At 48.5% G+C, this 16,838-nt stretch overlaps 2 protein-coding genes across 2 annotated transcripts in view; both read right to left on the bottom strand.

The window, feature by feature from the left end:
* The window catches only part of NUTF2 (nuclear transport factor 2), a 61,582-nt gene extending 59,555 nt beyond the window's left edge, over positions 1-2,027 (bottom strand). The window contains exon 1 of the mRNA XM_034788138.1: positions 1,956-2,027. The gene's annotated coding sequence lies outside the window, so the exon portion shown is untranslated. The remainder of the gene's footprint in view (positions 1-1,955) is intronic.
* A 12,095-nt stretch (positions 2,028-14,122) lies between these two features.
* On the bottom strand, positions 14,123-16,781 carry THAP11 (THAP domain containing 11; the record flags this gene model as incomplete). The annotated part of the gene is given in 1 exon segment (XM_034788571.1): positions 14,123-16,781. A coding segment is annotated over 1 exon segment (340 nt), but the record flags the coding sequence as incomplete, so codon positions are not given.
* Positions 16,782-16,838: the final 57 nt, after the last annotated feature.

A 16,838-nucleotide genomic window follows, 5' to 3' on the forward strand; every position in this document is an offset into this window, starting at 1 on the left:
AAACTAGATAAGGGGCCTTAAGGTGACAGGTTTTTTAAAAGATTATGACAGCCTATCAGAACAAACATTGCTTTTTAAAAAGTAGTCAGACAAATTTCACCAACAAGTCCTTCAGAGACAGACAGCGAAGGTCGGAATGTGGTATCTGTTCAGACACTAGCAAAAGGGGTTATTATTTTAAGAACATAAAAATAACCATAATGGGGCAACCCAATGGTCCATCTAGCCTAGTAGCCCATCTTCGGACCGTGGCCAGTACCTGATGCTTCAGAGGGAATGAACAGAACAGGGTAGTTTATCAAGTGACAACCCGTTACCCAGCCCCAGCTTCTACCAGTCAGAGCTTTAGGGATATCCAGAGCATCTTGGCTAATAGCCATTGTCAGACCTATTCCCCATGAACTTAGTTAGTTCTTTTCTGAACCCAGTTATTTTTGGTGTTCACAACATCCCCTGGCAACAAGTTTCACAGGTTGACTATGCATTGTGTGAAAAAGTACTTCCTTATGTTTGTTTTGAACATGATGCCTATTCATTTAATTGGATGACCCCTGGATCTTGTATGATATGAAAAGGTAAATAATGCTTCCATATTCACTTTCTCCACAGTAGTCATGATTGTATAGTCCTTTATCAAACTCCCTCAGTCATCTCTCTTCCAAGCTGAACAGACTCTTCATGTCGAAGCTGTTCCATACCCCTAATCATTTGCTCTTACTATTTTACTATTTCCAATTCTAATATATCTTTTTGAGATGGGGTGACCAGAACTGCACACAGTATTCAAGGTGTGGTCATATCATGGGTTTAGCTAGTGGCATTATGATATTTTCTGTCTTCTTATTGATCGCTAGCCTAATAGTTCTTAATATTGTTAGGTTTTTGTTTTTTTGACTGCTAATGCACATTGAACAGATGTTTTCAGAAAACTATCCACGATGATTCCAGGATGTCTTTCTTGAGTGATAAAAGCTAACTTTATATCATTTTATATGTATAGTTGGGTTTACGTTTCCCAATGTGCATTACTTTGCATTTATCAACACTGAATTTCATCTCCTGTTTTCTTGCCCAGTGACCCAGTGTTGTGAGTTCCCTTTGTAACTCTTCACAGTCCGCTTTGGATCTAATTTTGTATTGTCCACAAACTTCACTATTTACTCCTTTTTCCAAAGCTTTTATAAATATGTTGAACAGCACTGCTACCAGTACAGAGCCTTGGGATACCCCGCTATTTACTTCTCTCCACTATGAAAACTGACCATCTATTCTTAACTTTTTCCCCCTTGTCTTTTTAGGAGTTACTGATTCATGAGAGGACCTTCTCTCTTATCCCAGGACTGCTTACATTGCTGAAGAATCTTTGGTGAGGGACCTCATCAAAGGCTTTATAAATTGTCAACTAGGCTATATCCACTGGATCTCCCTTGTCCACGTGTGTTGACCCCGCAAAGAATTGTAATAGATTGGCGAAGCACAATTTCCCTTCACAAAAGCCATCTTGACTCCTCCCAAAGAAACCCTGTTCCTGTATGTAGCGGATTGCCTGGTCCCGCAGCCTTACCGGCCTGTAATTGCCAGGATCGCCTATGGACCCTTTTAAAAGTGGGCGTCCATCAGCTGCCCTCCCGCCCCGGTGCAGAGGCGGATTTCGGCCGCAGGTTACATACCCCACGTAGCAGCTCTGCCGCTCCACACCCGGGCTCGCCCCCCAATGGCTACGGGGCGGCTGGCAGCGCCCAGGCAGCCTCCCGCCGCCCGCCGCAGGGGCCCGGCCCCAGCAGGGCAGCACTGCGCTGCCCGGGAGCCCCCGCCCCTCCTGTCAGGGCGCAGCGGACGGGCGGCAGAGAACCGCCGGCTCCCGCTCCCACCAGCGGGCCGCGCCAAGGCCCCCTCGCCGCATCGCGACGCTGCCCGGGCCGGCTCCGCACCCCCTGCCCAGCCCGCCTACTCACCGCGCGGCTCCCACGATGGCGGCGGCACCGAGCGCGGCCTGAACCCACTGAGCCGCCTTCCCCCGCGCTCCCCGCCCCTCCCGGACACGCCCACCACCCCGCGGCACGCCGGGAAAGCGAGTCCTGCCACAGCCAATAAACAGCGCCGGCGGGGAGCGCGCGGACTACCATGCCCGGCGTGCCACGCGCCGCGGCCGCCCACCGACTCCCAGCTTGAATGAAAGGCAACGAAACAGCAGTCTGCGGTCGGCGCCCTTTAGCCGCAGAGCATTGTGGGATAGCGGCGGAGCGCGGCGCTGTTGGTTTCCTTTCCCTCAAAGCTCCGCCCTCGGCGCTTGGCGGGACTCGGCGTAGCCCGGCCGCGGCGGTTTCCCCGCGGGTGGCGTGTGGCGGGGCCCTGCCCTGGCAGCCGCCTGGGGACAGCGCGGGGTTAGCGTCTCGTCCCGGGGCTGTTCTCCGCACCGCAGCTCCGATCCCCGTCCCTCAGCCCCCGGGGCGTGTGCACGCCCCTGACCCCCGCACCGGCACCGGCACCAAGCTCAGCCTCTGCTTCGAAACCCACGTAGCCTCGAATGGGTCCTTCAGCTCTCCCCTTAAACCCCATCTTCTTCCAGGGGGAACAGCCGAACTAAAATTCATTTGCAAATTTAACACCATTAATCTGGGCTTGACTAGGGATTGGGAGTGGCTGGCTCACTACAGAAGCAGCTTTTCCTCTCCTGGAATTGACACCTCCTCATCTATTATTGGGAGTGGACTACATCCACCCTGATTGAATTGGCCCCGTCAACACTGGTTCTCCACTTGCGAAGTAACTCCCTGCTCTCCATGTGTCAGTATATAATGCCTGCATCTGTATCTTTCACTCTATGCATCGTAAGAAGTGAGATTTTTACCCATGAAAGCTTATGCCTAATAAATCTGTTAGTCTTTAAGGTGCCACCAGACTCCTTGTTGTTTTTCCAGGGGGAAGTGACATCAGCTACTACAGGGGGGCTGGTGATATAGGTGTTCTGTGCCTCCTAAAAGCCATGCACCCCATAGAAACTAGTCAATTGGTTACCTAATGGCCACCCCTAAATGGAGGCAAAGACTGGATAGTATCAGAGGGGTAGCCGTGTTAGTCTGAATCTGTAAAAAGCAACAGAGGGTCCTGTGGCACCTTTAAGACTAACAGAAGTATTGGGAGCATAAGCTTTCGTGGGTAAGAACCTCACTTCTTCCTTGCATCTGAAGAAGTGAGGTTCTTATCCACGAAAGCTTGTGCTCCCAATACTTCTGTTAGTCTTAAAGGTGCCACAGGACCCTCTGTTGCTTTTTAAAGACTGGATAGCTATTTTGCCAAGAAAATTCACCCCAGCCAGGAGGGGAAGACCTAATGGTGCCTAATCTTAGAAAGGCAGAAAAAGAAAAGGATATGCCAACCAATCTGTTAAACAAAGGGACTTTTTCAAGAATTCAAAGCAATGAGAACTGACTTTCTTACTAAATGCCTGGCTATTAAGAAAAAGAAGAGGTAGCTGATTTTGATGAGAAGGACTTCTGATGTGGGAGTCATGAGGAAGTGGAGACAATGGTCCATCTGCAGTTGTGAGTGAAGCAAGAGGTTAGAAAAGTGGGAAACAGGGTGCAGATGAAGAATGTTAAAATCAAAGGGATCCTCAGAAAGTGTGGAAAGGAGAAGACTTGTTTTATTGCTCCAGTGTATTCTTAAGGACTTGCTAAATTTAAACTTAGCAAAAGCTGCAGTGGCCTACTGACCCCTTTTCTCCCCTCCTGCAGTGGGAAGCTGTCCTGGAGACATAATACTGCAGTGATGCTATTTCAACAGAAAGGGGTAATCATGAAAAAGGTGAGAGAATACAAATTTCCATACAAGAACATAGTCTGATGTTTCTAGACCTCTCGGCCATGAGTGAGTCAAATGAAGGAACTGGGTAAAGTTATTAAATCAAAATGAAAAATGAACAGATGTGGTTTCCCCATAAAGCTCGCCTAACTTTCAAAACAAGAGTTATATTGAAAAATCTGAAAAAGAAATACTCGCTGGGAATGGCAAGTGAAGAAACAATGAGACTGGAAGAGGCGAGGCAGGCCTCTTGCAAATAATCAAGCCCCAAAGGAGAGGAATCCTAAAGGGGGGCAGGGGAAGTATGAACCTACACAACTCCACTGTAAGCATGTGCACAATTCAGTAAAATGGCGGACAACCACTAATGACACAGAACAGAGAGGGTTTATAAGCAGGGTTTATAATGATCTGGGAATGCAGAAACAGGTATTTAGAGCTGTGAGGTTCAGGGTTTTGAGAAATAATCCAGGCACTATCTTGGACAGTTGATTATCTCATGCAAGGAGTGGTCAGAGCTCTCCCAACCTCCAGGCAGCATTAGGGCTATGAAACCATGGTTTAAGCCCTGAAGATTCCCAGCTCTCCACAGATAGTCTCAGAAGGCTTCTAAACCTGACTCTGGTCACAGTGGCAGCAACTGGGATGAGACTTTTTATTTTCTTTCAGGCTCATGAGTTCTGCCTCCCAAAGCAGTTGGCTGGGCAGAGGCAGGACTGCTGCTGAAAGCTGAGGAAGCTAGGGCACTGCTGGGGTGGGAGAGAGGAAAGGAATGGAACCACAGTGCAGTATTGAATGCAGCAGGGACCTTCCCTCAGTAAATTCCCTGGCTTATTGGTGGGGCTCTTTCCTCCTGAAAACATAATTGCATCCCCTGACAATCCCTTGGCTTCTCACAGCTTAGAGCTGGTGACTGCAGGTGGCTGATGCCATCCTTGGGCTGGGAGCCTAGATGAGCAGTGACTTGGGCAGCCAATTGTTTCTTGTTTCTCTCCCTCTGGCTGGGCCACAGGCCCATTCTTCGGATGAAAGGGGTCTCTGTGCTCTCTCTCCCTGGGCTTTCCCCACAGATCTGCCAAGTCACTGGTTTTTAGATGGAGTCAATCTTTCTTCTTCACAGTCAACCTGTGGAACTTGTTTTCAAGGGATGTTGTGAAGACAAAACTATAACGGGGTTGAAAAAAATTAGATAAGTTCACGGAGAATAGGTCTATCAATGGCTGTTAACCAAGATAGTCACGGACACAACCCCATGCTCTGGGTGTCCCTAAATCTCTGAATGCCAGATGCTGGGACTGGATGACAGGTGATGGATCACTTAATGATTGCCTGTTCTGTTCATTACCTCTGTAGCACCTGGCATTGGCCACTCTTGGAGTACAGAATCCTAGGCTAGATGGACCATTGATCTGGCCATTCTAATGTTCCCTCTCCAGCTCTCCTGCCACGTCTAGCTTTCTGGCTGCCCAACTGAGCTGTGTTCTGTGCCTTGCACCTACTGCTGCAGGGAAGGAAGGAAGCACAACTATCAACAGCAAGCAAGAAAATCCTTTCTCTACCAGCTCTAACTGCAGAGGCTGTATATCAGGGCTAGGGCTCTCTCTCCCTAGGACTGACTGGGCAGAAGCCACAGCTGCCTTCCACTCCACGGAGGGCAGTGCTTTCAGGGGGAAAGACAGACCGGGCTGCTGTGGAGAGGAGCAGAGCTCCGGGAGCTGTTTTCTGTGAAGATTTTGTGGGGAAGGGAAGAATAATGATTATGTGAAGGGGTGGATGCTGGGTGGTTTGTGGAGGGAGGAGAGAGTTGCATTGTGGGGATGTTTTGCTTCTGGTGAGACTGTTCAGACATTGTCTCCCAATGGTAGGGATAGACCAAAGAGTTTGGTTCAGCCCATTGTGCGGGAATGAGATGGGGAAGGGTCATGATAGGTAGGAGGGAGATGGCAAAGAGCACTTACATAGAATAATAGAATATCAGGGTTGGAAGGGACCTCAGGAGGTCATCTAGTCCCACCCCCTGCTCAAAGCAGAACCAATCCCCAACTAAATCATCCCAGCCAGGGCTTTGTCAAGCCTGACCTTAAAAATCTCTAAGGAAGGCGATTCCACCACCTCCCTAGGGAACCCATTCCAGTGCTTCACCACCCTCCTAGTGAAAATTTTTTTCCTAATATCCAACCTAAAGCTCCCCCACTGCAGCTTGAGACCATTACTCCTTGTTCTGTCATCTGCCACCACTGAGAACAGCTGAGCTCCATCCTCTTTGGAACCCCCCTTCATGCAGTTGAAAGCAGCTATCAAATCCCCCCTCACTCTTCTCTTCTGCAGACTAAACAATCCCAGTTCCCTCAGCCTCTCCTCATAAATCATGTGCTCCAGCCCCCTAATCATTTTTGTTGCCTTCTGCTGGACTCTCTCCAATTTTTCCACATCCTTCTTGTAGTATGGGGCCCAAAACTGGACACATTACTCCAGATGAGGCCTCACCAATGTCAAATAGAGGGGAATGATCACATCCCTTGATCTGCTGGCAATTCTCTTACTTATACAGCCCAAAATGCCATTAGCCTTCTTGGCAACAAGAGCACACTGTCAATTCATATCCAGCTTCTCGTCCACTGTAACCCCAGGTCCTTTTCTGCAGAACTTCTGCCTAGCCACTCAGTCCCTATTCTGTAGCAGTGCATGCGATTCTTCCATCCTAAGTGAAGGACTCTGCATTTGTCCTTGTTGAAGCTCATCAGATTTCTTTTGGCCCAATTCCTCTAATCTGTCTAGGTCCCTCTATATCCTATCCCTACCCTCCAGCGTATCTACCACTCCTCCCAGTTTAGTGTCATCTGCAAACTTGCTGAGGGTGCAGTCCACGCCATCCTCCAGATCATTAATGAAGATATTGAACAAAACTGGCCCCGGGACCGACCCTTGGGGCACTCGGCTTGATACCAGCTGCCAACTAGACATGGAGCCATTGATCACTACCTCTTGAGCCCGACGATCTAGCCAGTTTATAGTCCATTTATCCAGCCCATACTTCTTTAACTTGCCGCAAGAGTATAAAGGGAAGGGTAACAATCCTCCTGTATACACTACTATAAAATCCCTCCTGGCCAGAGGCACCAAAATCCTTTTACCTGTAAAGGGTTAAGAAGCTCAGGTAACCTGGCTGACACCTGACCCAAAGGATCAATAAGGGGACAAGATACTTCCAAATCTTGGTGGGGGAGAAAGGCTTTTGTTTGTGCTCTTTGTTTTGGTGGTGTTTGCTCTTGGGACTAAGAGGGACCGGACATCAACCCATGCTCTCCCCAAATCTTTCTGAACAAGTCTCTTATATTTCAAACTTGTAAGTAACAGCCAGGCAAGGCGTATTAGTTTATCTTTGTTTTCTCAATTTGTGAATTTTACCTTTGCTAGAGGGAAGTTTATCCCTGTTTTGTTGTAACTTTGAAACTTAGGCTAGAGGGGTTCCTCTGGGCTCTTTGAATCTGATTACCCTGTAAAGTTATTTTCCATCCTGATTTTACAGAGATAATTTTTACATTTTCTTTTTAATAAAATCCTTCTTTTAAGAACCTGATTTTTTCCATTGTCCAAAGACCCAGAGGTTTGGGTCTTTGATCACTTTGTAACCAATTGGTTAGGATATTATTCTCAAGCCTCCCCAGGAAAGGGGGTGTAAGGGCTTGGGGGGGATATTTTGGGGGAAGAGGAACTCCAAGTGGTCCTTTCCCTGTTTCTTGTTAAATCACTTGGTGGTGGCAGCGTACCAGGTTTTAACCTAAGCTGGCAGAAATAAGCTTAGGGGGCTTTCATGCGGGTCCCCACGTCTGTACCCTAGAGTACAGAGTGGGGAAGGAACCCTGACAGAGACCGTATCAAAAGCTTTGCTAAAGTCAAGGAATAACACGACCACTGCTTTCCCCTCATCCGCAGAGCCAGTTATCTCGTCATAGAAGGCAATTAGATTAGTCAGGCATGACTTCCCCTTGGTGAATCCATGCTGACTGTTCCTGATCACTTTCCTCTCCTCTAAGTGCTTCAGAATTGATTCCTTGAGGACCTGCTCCATGATTTTTCCAGGGACTGAGGTGAGGCTGACTGGCCTGTAGTTCCCCGGATCCTCCTTCTTCCCTTTTTTAAAGACGGGCACTACATTATCCTTTTTCCAGTCATCCAGGAGCTTGCCCGATCGCCATGAGTTTTCAAAGATAATGGCCAATGGCTTTGCAATCACATCCGCCAACTCCTTTAGCACCCTTGGATGCAGCGCGTCCGACCCCATGGACTTGTGTTCGTCCAGCTTTTCTAAATAGTCCTGAACCACTTCTTTCTCCACAGAGGGCTGGTCACCTCCTCCCCATGCTGTGCTGCCCAGTGCAGTAGTCTGGGAGCTGACCTTTTTTGTGAAGACAGAGGGGAAAAAAGCACTGAGTACATTAGCTTTTTCCACATCCTCTGTCACTAGGTTGCCTCCCTCATTCAGTAAGGGGCCCACACTTTCCTTTACTTTCTTCTTGTTGCTAACATACCTGAAGAAACCCTTCTTGTTACTCTTAACATCTCTTGCTAGCTGCAACTCCAAGTGTGATTTGGCCTTCCTGATTTCACTCCTGCATGCCTGAGCAATATTTTTATACTCCTCCCTGGTCATTTGTCCAATCATCCACTTGTAAGCTTCTTTTTTGTGTTTAAGATCAGCAAGGATTTCACTGTTAAGCCAAGCTGGTCATCTGCCATATTTATTATTCTTTCTACACATCGGGATGGTTTGTTCCTGCAACCACAATAAGGATTCTTTAAAATACAGCCAGCTCTCCTGGACTCCTTTCCCCCTCAAGTTATTCTCCAAGGGGATCCTGCTCATCACTTCCCTGAGGGAATCAAAGGCTGCTTTTCTGAAGTCCAGGGTCCGTATTCTGCTGCTCTCCTTTCTTCCGTGTGTCAGGATCCTGAACTCGACCAGCTCATGGTCACTGCCTCCCAGGTTCCCATCCACTTTTGCTTCCCCTACTAATTCTTCCCTGTTTGTGAGCAGCAAGTCAAGAACAGCTAAAATTGAAGAAAAAAAATTATTTTTTTTTCAATTTTTCAACTAGGCTCTGCCCCTACTTGGTTTCTCCAGCACTTGCACCAGGAAATTGTCCCCTACACTTTCCAAAAACGTTTCATGCCTGCAGTTTGCATGTTTATGCCAAATGGTTTCCAGGCCAGTTGGTAGGCCAGCACAGGCAGGTCTTGTTGCCCTGCAATTTCCAGTCCAATCTGTGGGCTGGTAGTTGCTTCAGCTGGCTGGACTGGGCTCCAGCCCTTGGATGTGAGGGCTAACAGGGGCAGCAGCTGCTGCCTCATGGTTCTGTATTAGCAGTGGTAGTAGCAGAGGTATTCCCCAAAATCTGGGAGCCCCATTGTGTTGGGTGCTGTATAAACACACACACACGAGACAATGACTACCCTGGTGAGTTTACATAAGAACAGCCATACTGGGTTAGACAACTGGTCCATTTAGCCCAGTATCCTGTATTCCAACAGTGGCTGGTGCCAGTTGCTTCAAAGGGAATGAACAAAACAGGGCAGTTATCAAGTGATCCACTCCCTGTAGTTCAGTCAGAGCTTTAGGAACACCCAGAGCATGGTGTTGCATCCCTGAAAATCTTGGCTAATAGTCATTGATGGACCTATCCTACAGGAACTTATCTACCGGTAATTCGTTTTTTAATTCAGTTATATTTTTTGGATTCACAACATCCCCTGGCAACAAGTTGACTGTGCATTGTGTGAAAAAGTACTTCCTTATGTTTGTTTTAAACCTGATGCCTATTCATTTAATTGGATGACCCCTGGTTCTTGTGTTATGAGAAAAGGTAAATAACACTTCTGTATTCACTTTCTCCACACCAGTCATTGTATAGTCCTTTATCGTATCCCCCCTCAGTCATCTCTCTTCCAAACTGAGGTCATGTGGAAGCTGTTCCATGCCCCTAATCATTTTTGTTGCCCTTACTATTTCCAATTCTAATATATCTTTTCTGAGATGGGGTGACCAGAACCGCACACAGTATTAAAGGTGTGGGCATATCATGGGTTTATATATAGTGGCATTATGATATTTTCTGTCTTAGTTATCTATCCCTTTCCTAATCATTCCGAATATTGTTTGCTTTTTTGGACTGCTGCTGCACATTGACTGGATGTTTTCAGAGAACTATCCACAATGGCTCCAAGATCTTTTTCTTGAGTGGTAAAAGCTAACTTAGACCCCATCATTTTGTATGTATAGTTGGGTTTATGTTTCCCAACGTGCATTATTTTGCATTTATCAACACTGTATTTCATCTCCCATTTTCTTGCCCAGTCACCCAGTTTTGTGAGATCCCTTTGTAACTCTTCCCAGTCTGCTGTAGATTTAACTGTCTCGTCAACTCTCAATTGTGCAGAATTCTCATGAGTAAAGGCCATCTCCCTTGTGGAAACTCCTGCATCTGTCTGATGCAGCAAAACCCAGAGAAATCTCCCCTGCAGGAGAGCCTCAATGGTGAGACTTTGGATTAATGCGAGTTAGTCTGTCTGGTGCACGTGGCCTGGATGGAAGTGAGGTGGAGGCAGGGGAAAGTCAAGCCAATGGCGATCACAGCCTGGATGCTGTCTAGACAGGGCCACCATAGAACTGACCTTGCTGGGGCCTTGCTGGAAAGGAGGCTTGTGCTTGCTCCATGGCTGAGCTCTGAAAAGCCAGCTGAGCGAGCCCTTGAGAGAAGGCTGAGCTCACTGCAGCTGGTGCAGATCTGAGGCCCAACATTTTCCCTGTAGAGGATTTGGAAGGAAGGTTCTCAGGAACAGCAGAGGAGCGGAGGCACTCGCTGGCCAAAAGCAATGCACTGCGGCTGATGGTCCAGTACATCGCAGTGGTCAGCAGAGGGAGTCTGGAGCCAAAGGGAAACAGAAGTTGGCAGCAGAGCTGCCTCCAGAGCTGAACAGATGGAGTTACCCTGCAGTGCAGGACATGGCAGCAGTAGCCGGCCTCTGGGAAGGCCTGGAGCCATCCTATCACTCCCTACGTATGCAGCAATTGAGTGGCCTGTGGGAGTCTAATTCTTCCTCTGCCCAGGGTAGAATGGGTCACACAGGTTCAACAATGCCACTTCCAGCTCCAGCCCCACTACCCCAGATCCATAACACTGATTCCAAAAGGGTGGAAGGAAAGGACCTCCTCAGAAGCCCCCATTTGTTTGTATATCTCATTGCAGGTGCAGGAGCAGCTCAGCCTTCAGCAAACACTCCTCTGGCTCCTGCAGAAACATGGGAACCATCCCTGCTCTGGGCAGAGGCAGTTGAGAGAACTTCATGGGGCAGGGAAGACCAACAAGGTTGGTTTGGGGACTTGCCCCAGTGCATGTGTTGCGGCCATGGAGGAAGCTCTCTAGGCATGGCCCCAGGCCACATCTGCCTGTGCAGCAGGATGCAGAGCTGGAGGGCCCCCCCAGCACACACGGCAGTGGGGGAAGACTCACTAGCATAGGCACCGACTTCCCCTCTTTCGTGTGAGTGCTCGACCCCGCCTTCTGTCCCCAGCCCTGCCCCCACTCCACCCCTTCCATGAGTCCCCACCTCTTCCCCACCCCCACTCCACCCTTTCCATGAGGCCCCCACGCCCATTCCAACCCCTTCCCCAAAGTCCCTGCCCCAACTTCCCCCCCTCCCTGCCAATATTCTAACTCCTTCCCAAAATCCCTGCCCCGGCCCCACCTCCTCCCCTGAGCATGCCACATTCCTGCTCCTCACCCCTCTCCCCAGCATGCTAATGCTGCTGAACCGCTGTTTGGCAGCGGCCGGGCAGGAAACGCTGGGAGGTAGGCAGAGGAGCGGGAACGCTGCACGCTCGTGGGGGAGGGGGGAGCTGAGCTTGACTGCTCCCCGTGGGTGCTCCAGCCCCGGAGCACTCACGGAGTTGGCACCTATCCTCGCTAGTAACCCTTTAAGAGGAACGAGATTCCAGAAAACAAACAATAGGTAATGCAGCCAACCCAGGCACTAGCCCATCACAGCCCTTCACGGGATGACACCAGCCCTGCTACTCCCCTCCCCCCCAGTCACAGTCTAGCGTCCTGTGCCTGCTATAACATTAGTTCTCATGGGAGTCTCCAGCACCTGCACAACAACCCTACTTGGTCCCATGGATTCTGCTATGGTTCCAGTGCCCAGCCCTATCAGGAGTTCTTGTCACTGAGCTGAGGCAGGTGCTCTTGAAGGAGGAACCAGAGGTTCCTAAAGTGCCAGGGGGTGGGAAGCCTGGGTGCAAACCTGGAACAGAAGGATTTCCAGCAGAAACCCACTGAAAACTAGTTTGGGCAGAGCTCTGCGAAATATCCTGCAGGGAACAATGCTGTAGTGGCTGGGAGGTTGCTGGTTAGAGGTGAGGTGTTGTAATCTCTCTTCCCTCTCTAGCTAATCCCTGGATGGGGCAATACTTGTTTTTAAAGCCAAAATGGGATTAAGCAAGGTTTGAGAACAAGCTCCCAAGTGGCTTTAGACAAAATCATAAGCCGAGATCAGCATAGAAGAGATGACATTTGTGCACTGGCATTGTAAATGTGATGGATTAAAGCAATACTTTCTCCTGGCTGTGGTTGGTGATTTACCCCTTTGCTTTCTGGCCCTAATGGGTGAATTCACAGATGCAGGCTCCTAGATGCCTATTCACTTCCCTTGCTTACAGCAGACTGATTGCAGCTATTATGCTTGGGACTCCTTAAAATTGAGGAATTGTTCCTTCAATATGCATCACCTTACACTTGTCTTCATAGAGGGGTCTGGGCAATTGCCCTTTAATAAATGCTCCCCTAAGAGATGTCTGATTGAACTCTGTGCTCCTCCACACCGGTCAGCTTTTCCCCAGCCCTTAGTGTAAAAACTTCTCTACAACCCTTTTAGTTTTACATGCTGGCAATCTGGTTCTGTTCTGGTTTAGGTGGAACCCATCCTTCTGTATATGCTCCTCCTCTTCCAAAAGATTCCTGTTCCTAATTAACCTAAATCCCACTCTCCCAATACCATTGTCTCATCCACACAGTGAGACTCCGCAGTTCTGCCTAACTGTGCAAGAAACTGGAAGCATTTCAGACTACTGCCATGGAAGTCCAGGACTTGAATCCCTTTTTTGGCAGCCTAATTTTAGCCTCCAGGACCTCTCTCACTGCTAGCATAAGTGTAGGTGTACAAGTGGCACTTGGGCTTATGCCAGCAGCGCTTGCCTCTTTTATTTTCAAAAGGAAAACTGCTCCTAGCAGTGAACTGAGACAGGAATATAGTGAGTCACGCCTAAGGTGCTGTTTTATAGAGCTACTGCATTACCCTTGCCCACTTACCTTCATTCTGGAGAAGTTATAGGGAAAGTAAATGTAATAAGATAAAATCTAAAAGCAACAGCCAGCTTTGCATCTTTCACTCTTCTAGGGGACTAGTTTAGGAATTTGTGTGTGTGTGGGGGGAAATCCTCTACAAAAATTAAGCATTGGGTTTTAATTGCAGATTTTAAGAGACCAAAGGGTAATGTGCACAGGTAAGTGAACATAACTTCTCTCAGTGCAGTGGCATTTGCAAGACTCTTCCTGTACTCAAAACAGGACCACTCCCAATTTCAATCTGACAGGCCGTGCTGTGTGATCAACAACCTCAGCCCGCAACGCAGAATCCAGATGAGTAAGAGGCAGCTATTGAGTACGTTAGGAAGTGGCAGTGAAGCCGTATCTGAACTCTCAGCAGAAGAGTAAGTGCAACCAAAGGGCATGAAGGCAGATGTGCATGCAGGGGAAACCTAATCTGAACTGGAAAACATGGGCTATATCCATATTTGCAACAGTGGAAATCAATAACAAAAAGTCCTTCAGGCACTAGAATTATTTGAGAAGAATGTGTCAAGATACAATAGATAAACTTTGAGAAAACTAGTACAGGACTGAGGCTGCAGGTGTCCAACTCCATTCCCAGCTTTCCTTACAGCCCCTCTGGAGGTAATGCCTACCTTCTCCCACAACAGTACTATGAGGCTACAGTCAGTCTATAAGGCAGTGAGACACCTCACCTATGACACGCTGTGAAAGTACTAATTGTGGTGAGACTGCATTACATAGGATTAGATCAGATTCAGCAAGTCAGTTGTTATACTCATGATGTTTGGAAGATCACCTCGGTCTGTATTAAAGTGCACAGTGCCACGTTCTGGTTTAGACTAGGACACTTTGCAAATACGAACTAGACCTCTGGTATTGTAAAGACAGGCCCTCTAGGCACCATTCATACATTACACAGCACCGAAATAGGAAACATAACAAAACAAAATAGACTTTATTAAAATTAGGCATGTTAGCACCTCAGTGTAACCTGGAGAAATGGAACAGTCCAGTAGTTAACCAGTCCAGCACTCCAAATAGCTGAACGTCCTGAAGTGCATTACAATGGTAGAAAAGTACCATGACTATTACAACACGCACATTCTAAACACTCTCAGGCAGCTAGGAGGCACAAATAGTCTCATTTACAATACGCGAGAAAGAGACATTGTGCTGCCTATTGTCTTGATGGAAGTATAGCTATCAAAGTGAGATCGATTGACCATGTTACATGAGTTAAATCCAACACAGTGTTGCAAACATGTTTGCCAGTCCTTCCCCCATGAAAACTTGACGCAGTTGTGACTTGCACTGAAGTCTGCACATTAGGTAGCTACAGTCTGGGCCAGGTATCAGATTGGAAAAATAATTTCATTTTAATTTATACATATTTTTAGTACAGGAATAGATCTCTATCACCTTCCTGGTCAACCAGCTGAGTCAATACGCAAGTTAAGAGAACTGACCCACTCATCATAGTATCAACTGCACCTACTGAAATCTAGCTTAGCTGTCTGGATACTGAATGGCAGCTGGGCATATTACACTCCTGTAAGTCCCCCGTGCACCCTTCAGATTTAGTAATGCCAGCTGTGGGGACAGAATGAACTGGACAGTTGGCCAGCTAAAAGTTAGCCAGTGTTACAAAGATTTCAGCATTTCCCAACTAAAGATGATTTTTACATTTAGAAAAGGTGTATAAAATCTAGTAAAATCTGCAGCCCAATCCACTCTGGAGTGTAATATACTCTAATTACAAGAGAATGATCTTAAAATCTCAAACCTGTAGTTAGTCCATTTAACTCCCTTCTCCCCCCCCCCCCCCCCTCCGCTGAAACACAGAGTCTGGGCATTTTCTGATGTAATTATAGGGCACGCTTTTGGTGAATTGTTCTTTCCTAAAGCGTATCACTGTTCAAATGCAAAGCATTAAATATAAGCATCAAGGTGGAGCCATTCAGGTGTATCAGACCCTACCAGGAGCACTGAGTTACCAGTTTCACTGGCTTTCTAATCATTATTTAAAAGTTACTGGAAGCAGATGCTCAGTCCAAACTGTGGTAGTGTCACCTCTCCCCCCTACACACAATTTTTCTGGAGAGGTTTGTTTTATTATCCATGAAAAGTGGGGGACTAACACTGGCTAGTTCCAGAGACAGTGCAAGCATCCCATACTGATGGATTATAATGCTTCTCAATCCTGGAGCAATGCCAGGATATTCCAGTTGGAGGTCTCCCCTAATCCAAAACTAGTCATGCCAAGTAGATTACAAGCAAGCAACAAGGATTTGCAGAGTCACTGGAGATTAAACTCATTTTACTTGTGATTTAAGCCAAAATTTCAACCCAGGTCTTTGTGAAAAAGCTAGGGTTTTAAAGACCAATATGCCTGTCAGTTACATTTGAGGCGTCAAATGTTTAAGCCAATGAGACAAGCTGTAGCCACTGAATGTGAACAAGGTATGAAGCCATTATACCAGATCAGAATAATCCTTGTCGGTGTCGAGAGCTTCAAGGCATCTGTAAAAACTACATGTGTAATGCAAAGAGAGCAATGACTACACCATACAGTAGCACTCTTTAATTTGAAGGGATTCTTTCACAGGTGAAATGGCAGTCTCTAAAAGCATCAGTAATTTACTGAAGAAGCATCACGCTGACAGGGCTTCTAAAGTTTTCTCATGTCTTTGCTTAAGGAGGCCAAACAGAACACTGGTTTTCACTTCTACGGCGGACACTGCACCAGTCATGGTTTTAAACATGCTTTGGCAGGGAGTAACAAGACTGCTACCCAAGTTAACATTGTACCAAGTTTTGTTCAGTTGCTGATGCTCATCACCCTACATCCACTTAGTGGTAACATGGGTCCCATCTAGAAAAGTTTTGCAAATGCTGTCACAACACAGGGACAGCTCCTCCTGAACCAGCAGCACTGGGAGCCCTCGCACCAAGAGGGCAATGGCTGCCACCTATATTCGAAGCACAGTGTCATGGGGCTGGAAATGCAGTGGGCAGCCAGCGTCCCCTCCCCACTCCGGCACCCAGCAGTGCTCAGGCGGGTGGGGCTGGCGCAGCCAGGAGGGAGAGGACAGCGCCCTGGTAAGGGCTCCCATTAAGAGGTTGGCAGTCAATGAGTTTATCCCTATGTGACCCTGCCCAGGCTGTGGGGGCTGGTCCCTGGGCGGGCGCCGGGGCTGTGAGCAGCAGGCTGGGCTGCCAGGACCCCACAGGCCGGGGATCTCGGGCTCTCAGAGGCCGGGCCGCTTGCGGGCCCCGGCGCTGGCGGCGTGCAGCAGCCGGTCCTTCTCGCGGATCTCCTCGCGGAGCTGGGCCTCGGCCAGGCGCAGGCGGCGGATGCTGCCCTTCATCTCCTTCATCTTCACCTGCAGCAGGGCGATGATGTCCCGCTGCTCGTTCAGCTTGCGCAGCAGCTCCTCGGCCGTGGTGCCCGACGACAGCGAGTACGAGTGGTCCGCGGAGCCGCCCTCGGCCGCGCCCTCCTCGCCCGCCAGCCGCGCCGGCGCCTCGCCCCCGCCGAGCTCCACCTGCACCGTCAGGTCGATGGGCTTCACGTCCTCGGGGCCGGGCGGGGCGGGGGCGGGGGCGGGGCCGGGCTGCGGCTCGGCGCCGGCGGGCAGGGCCAGC

This window comes from Trachemys scripta, chromosome 13 (assembly GCF_013100865.1).
Source record: "Trachemys scripta elegans isolate TJP31775 chromosome 13, CAS_Tse_1.0, whole genome shotgun sequence".
NCBI classification, from domain to species: domain Eukaryota; kingdom Metazoa; phylum Chordata; order Testudines; family Emydidae; genus Trachemys; species Trachemys scripta.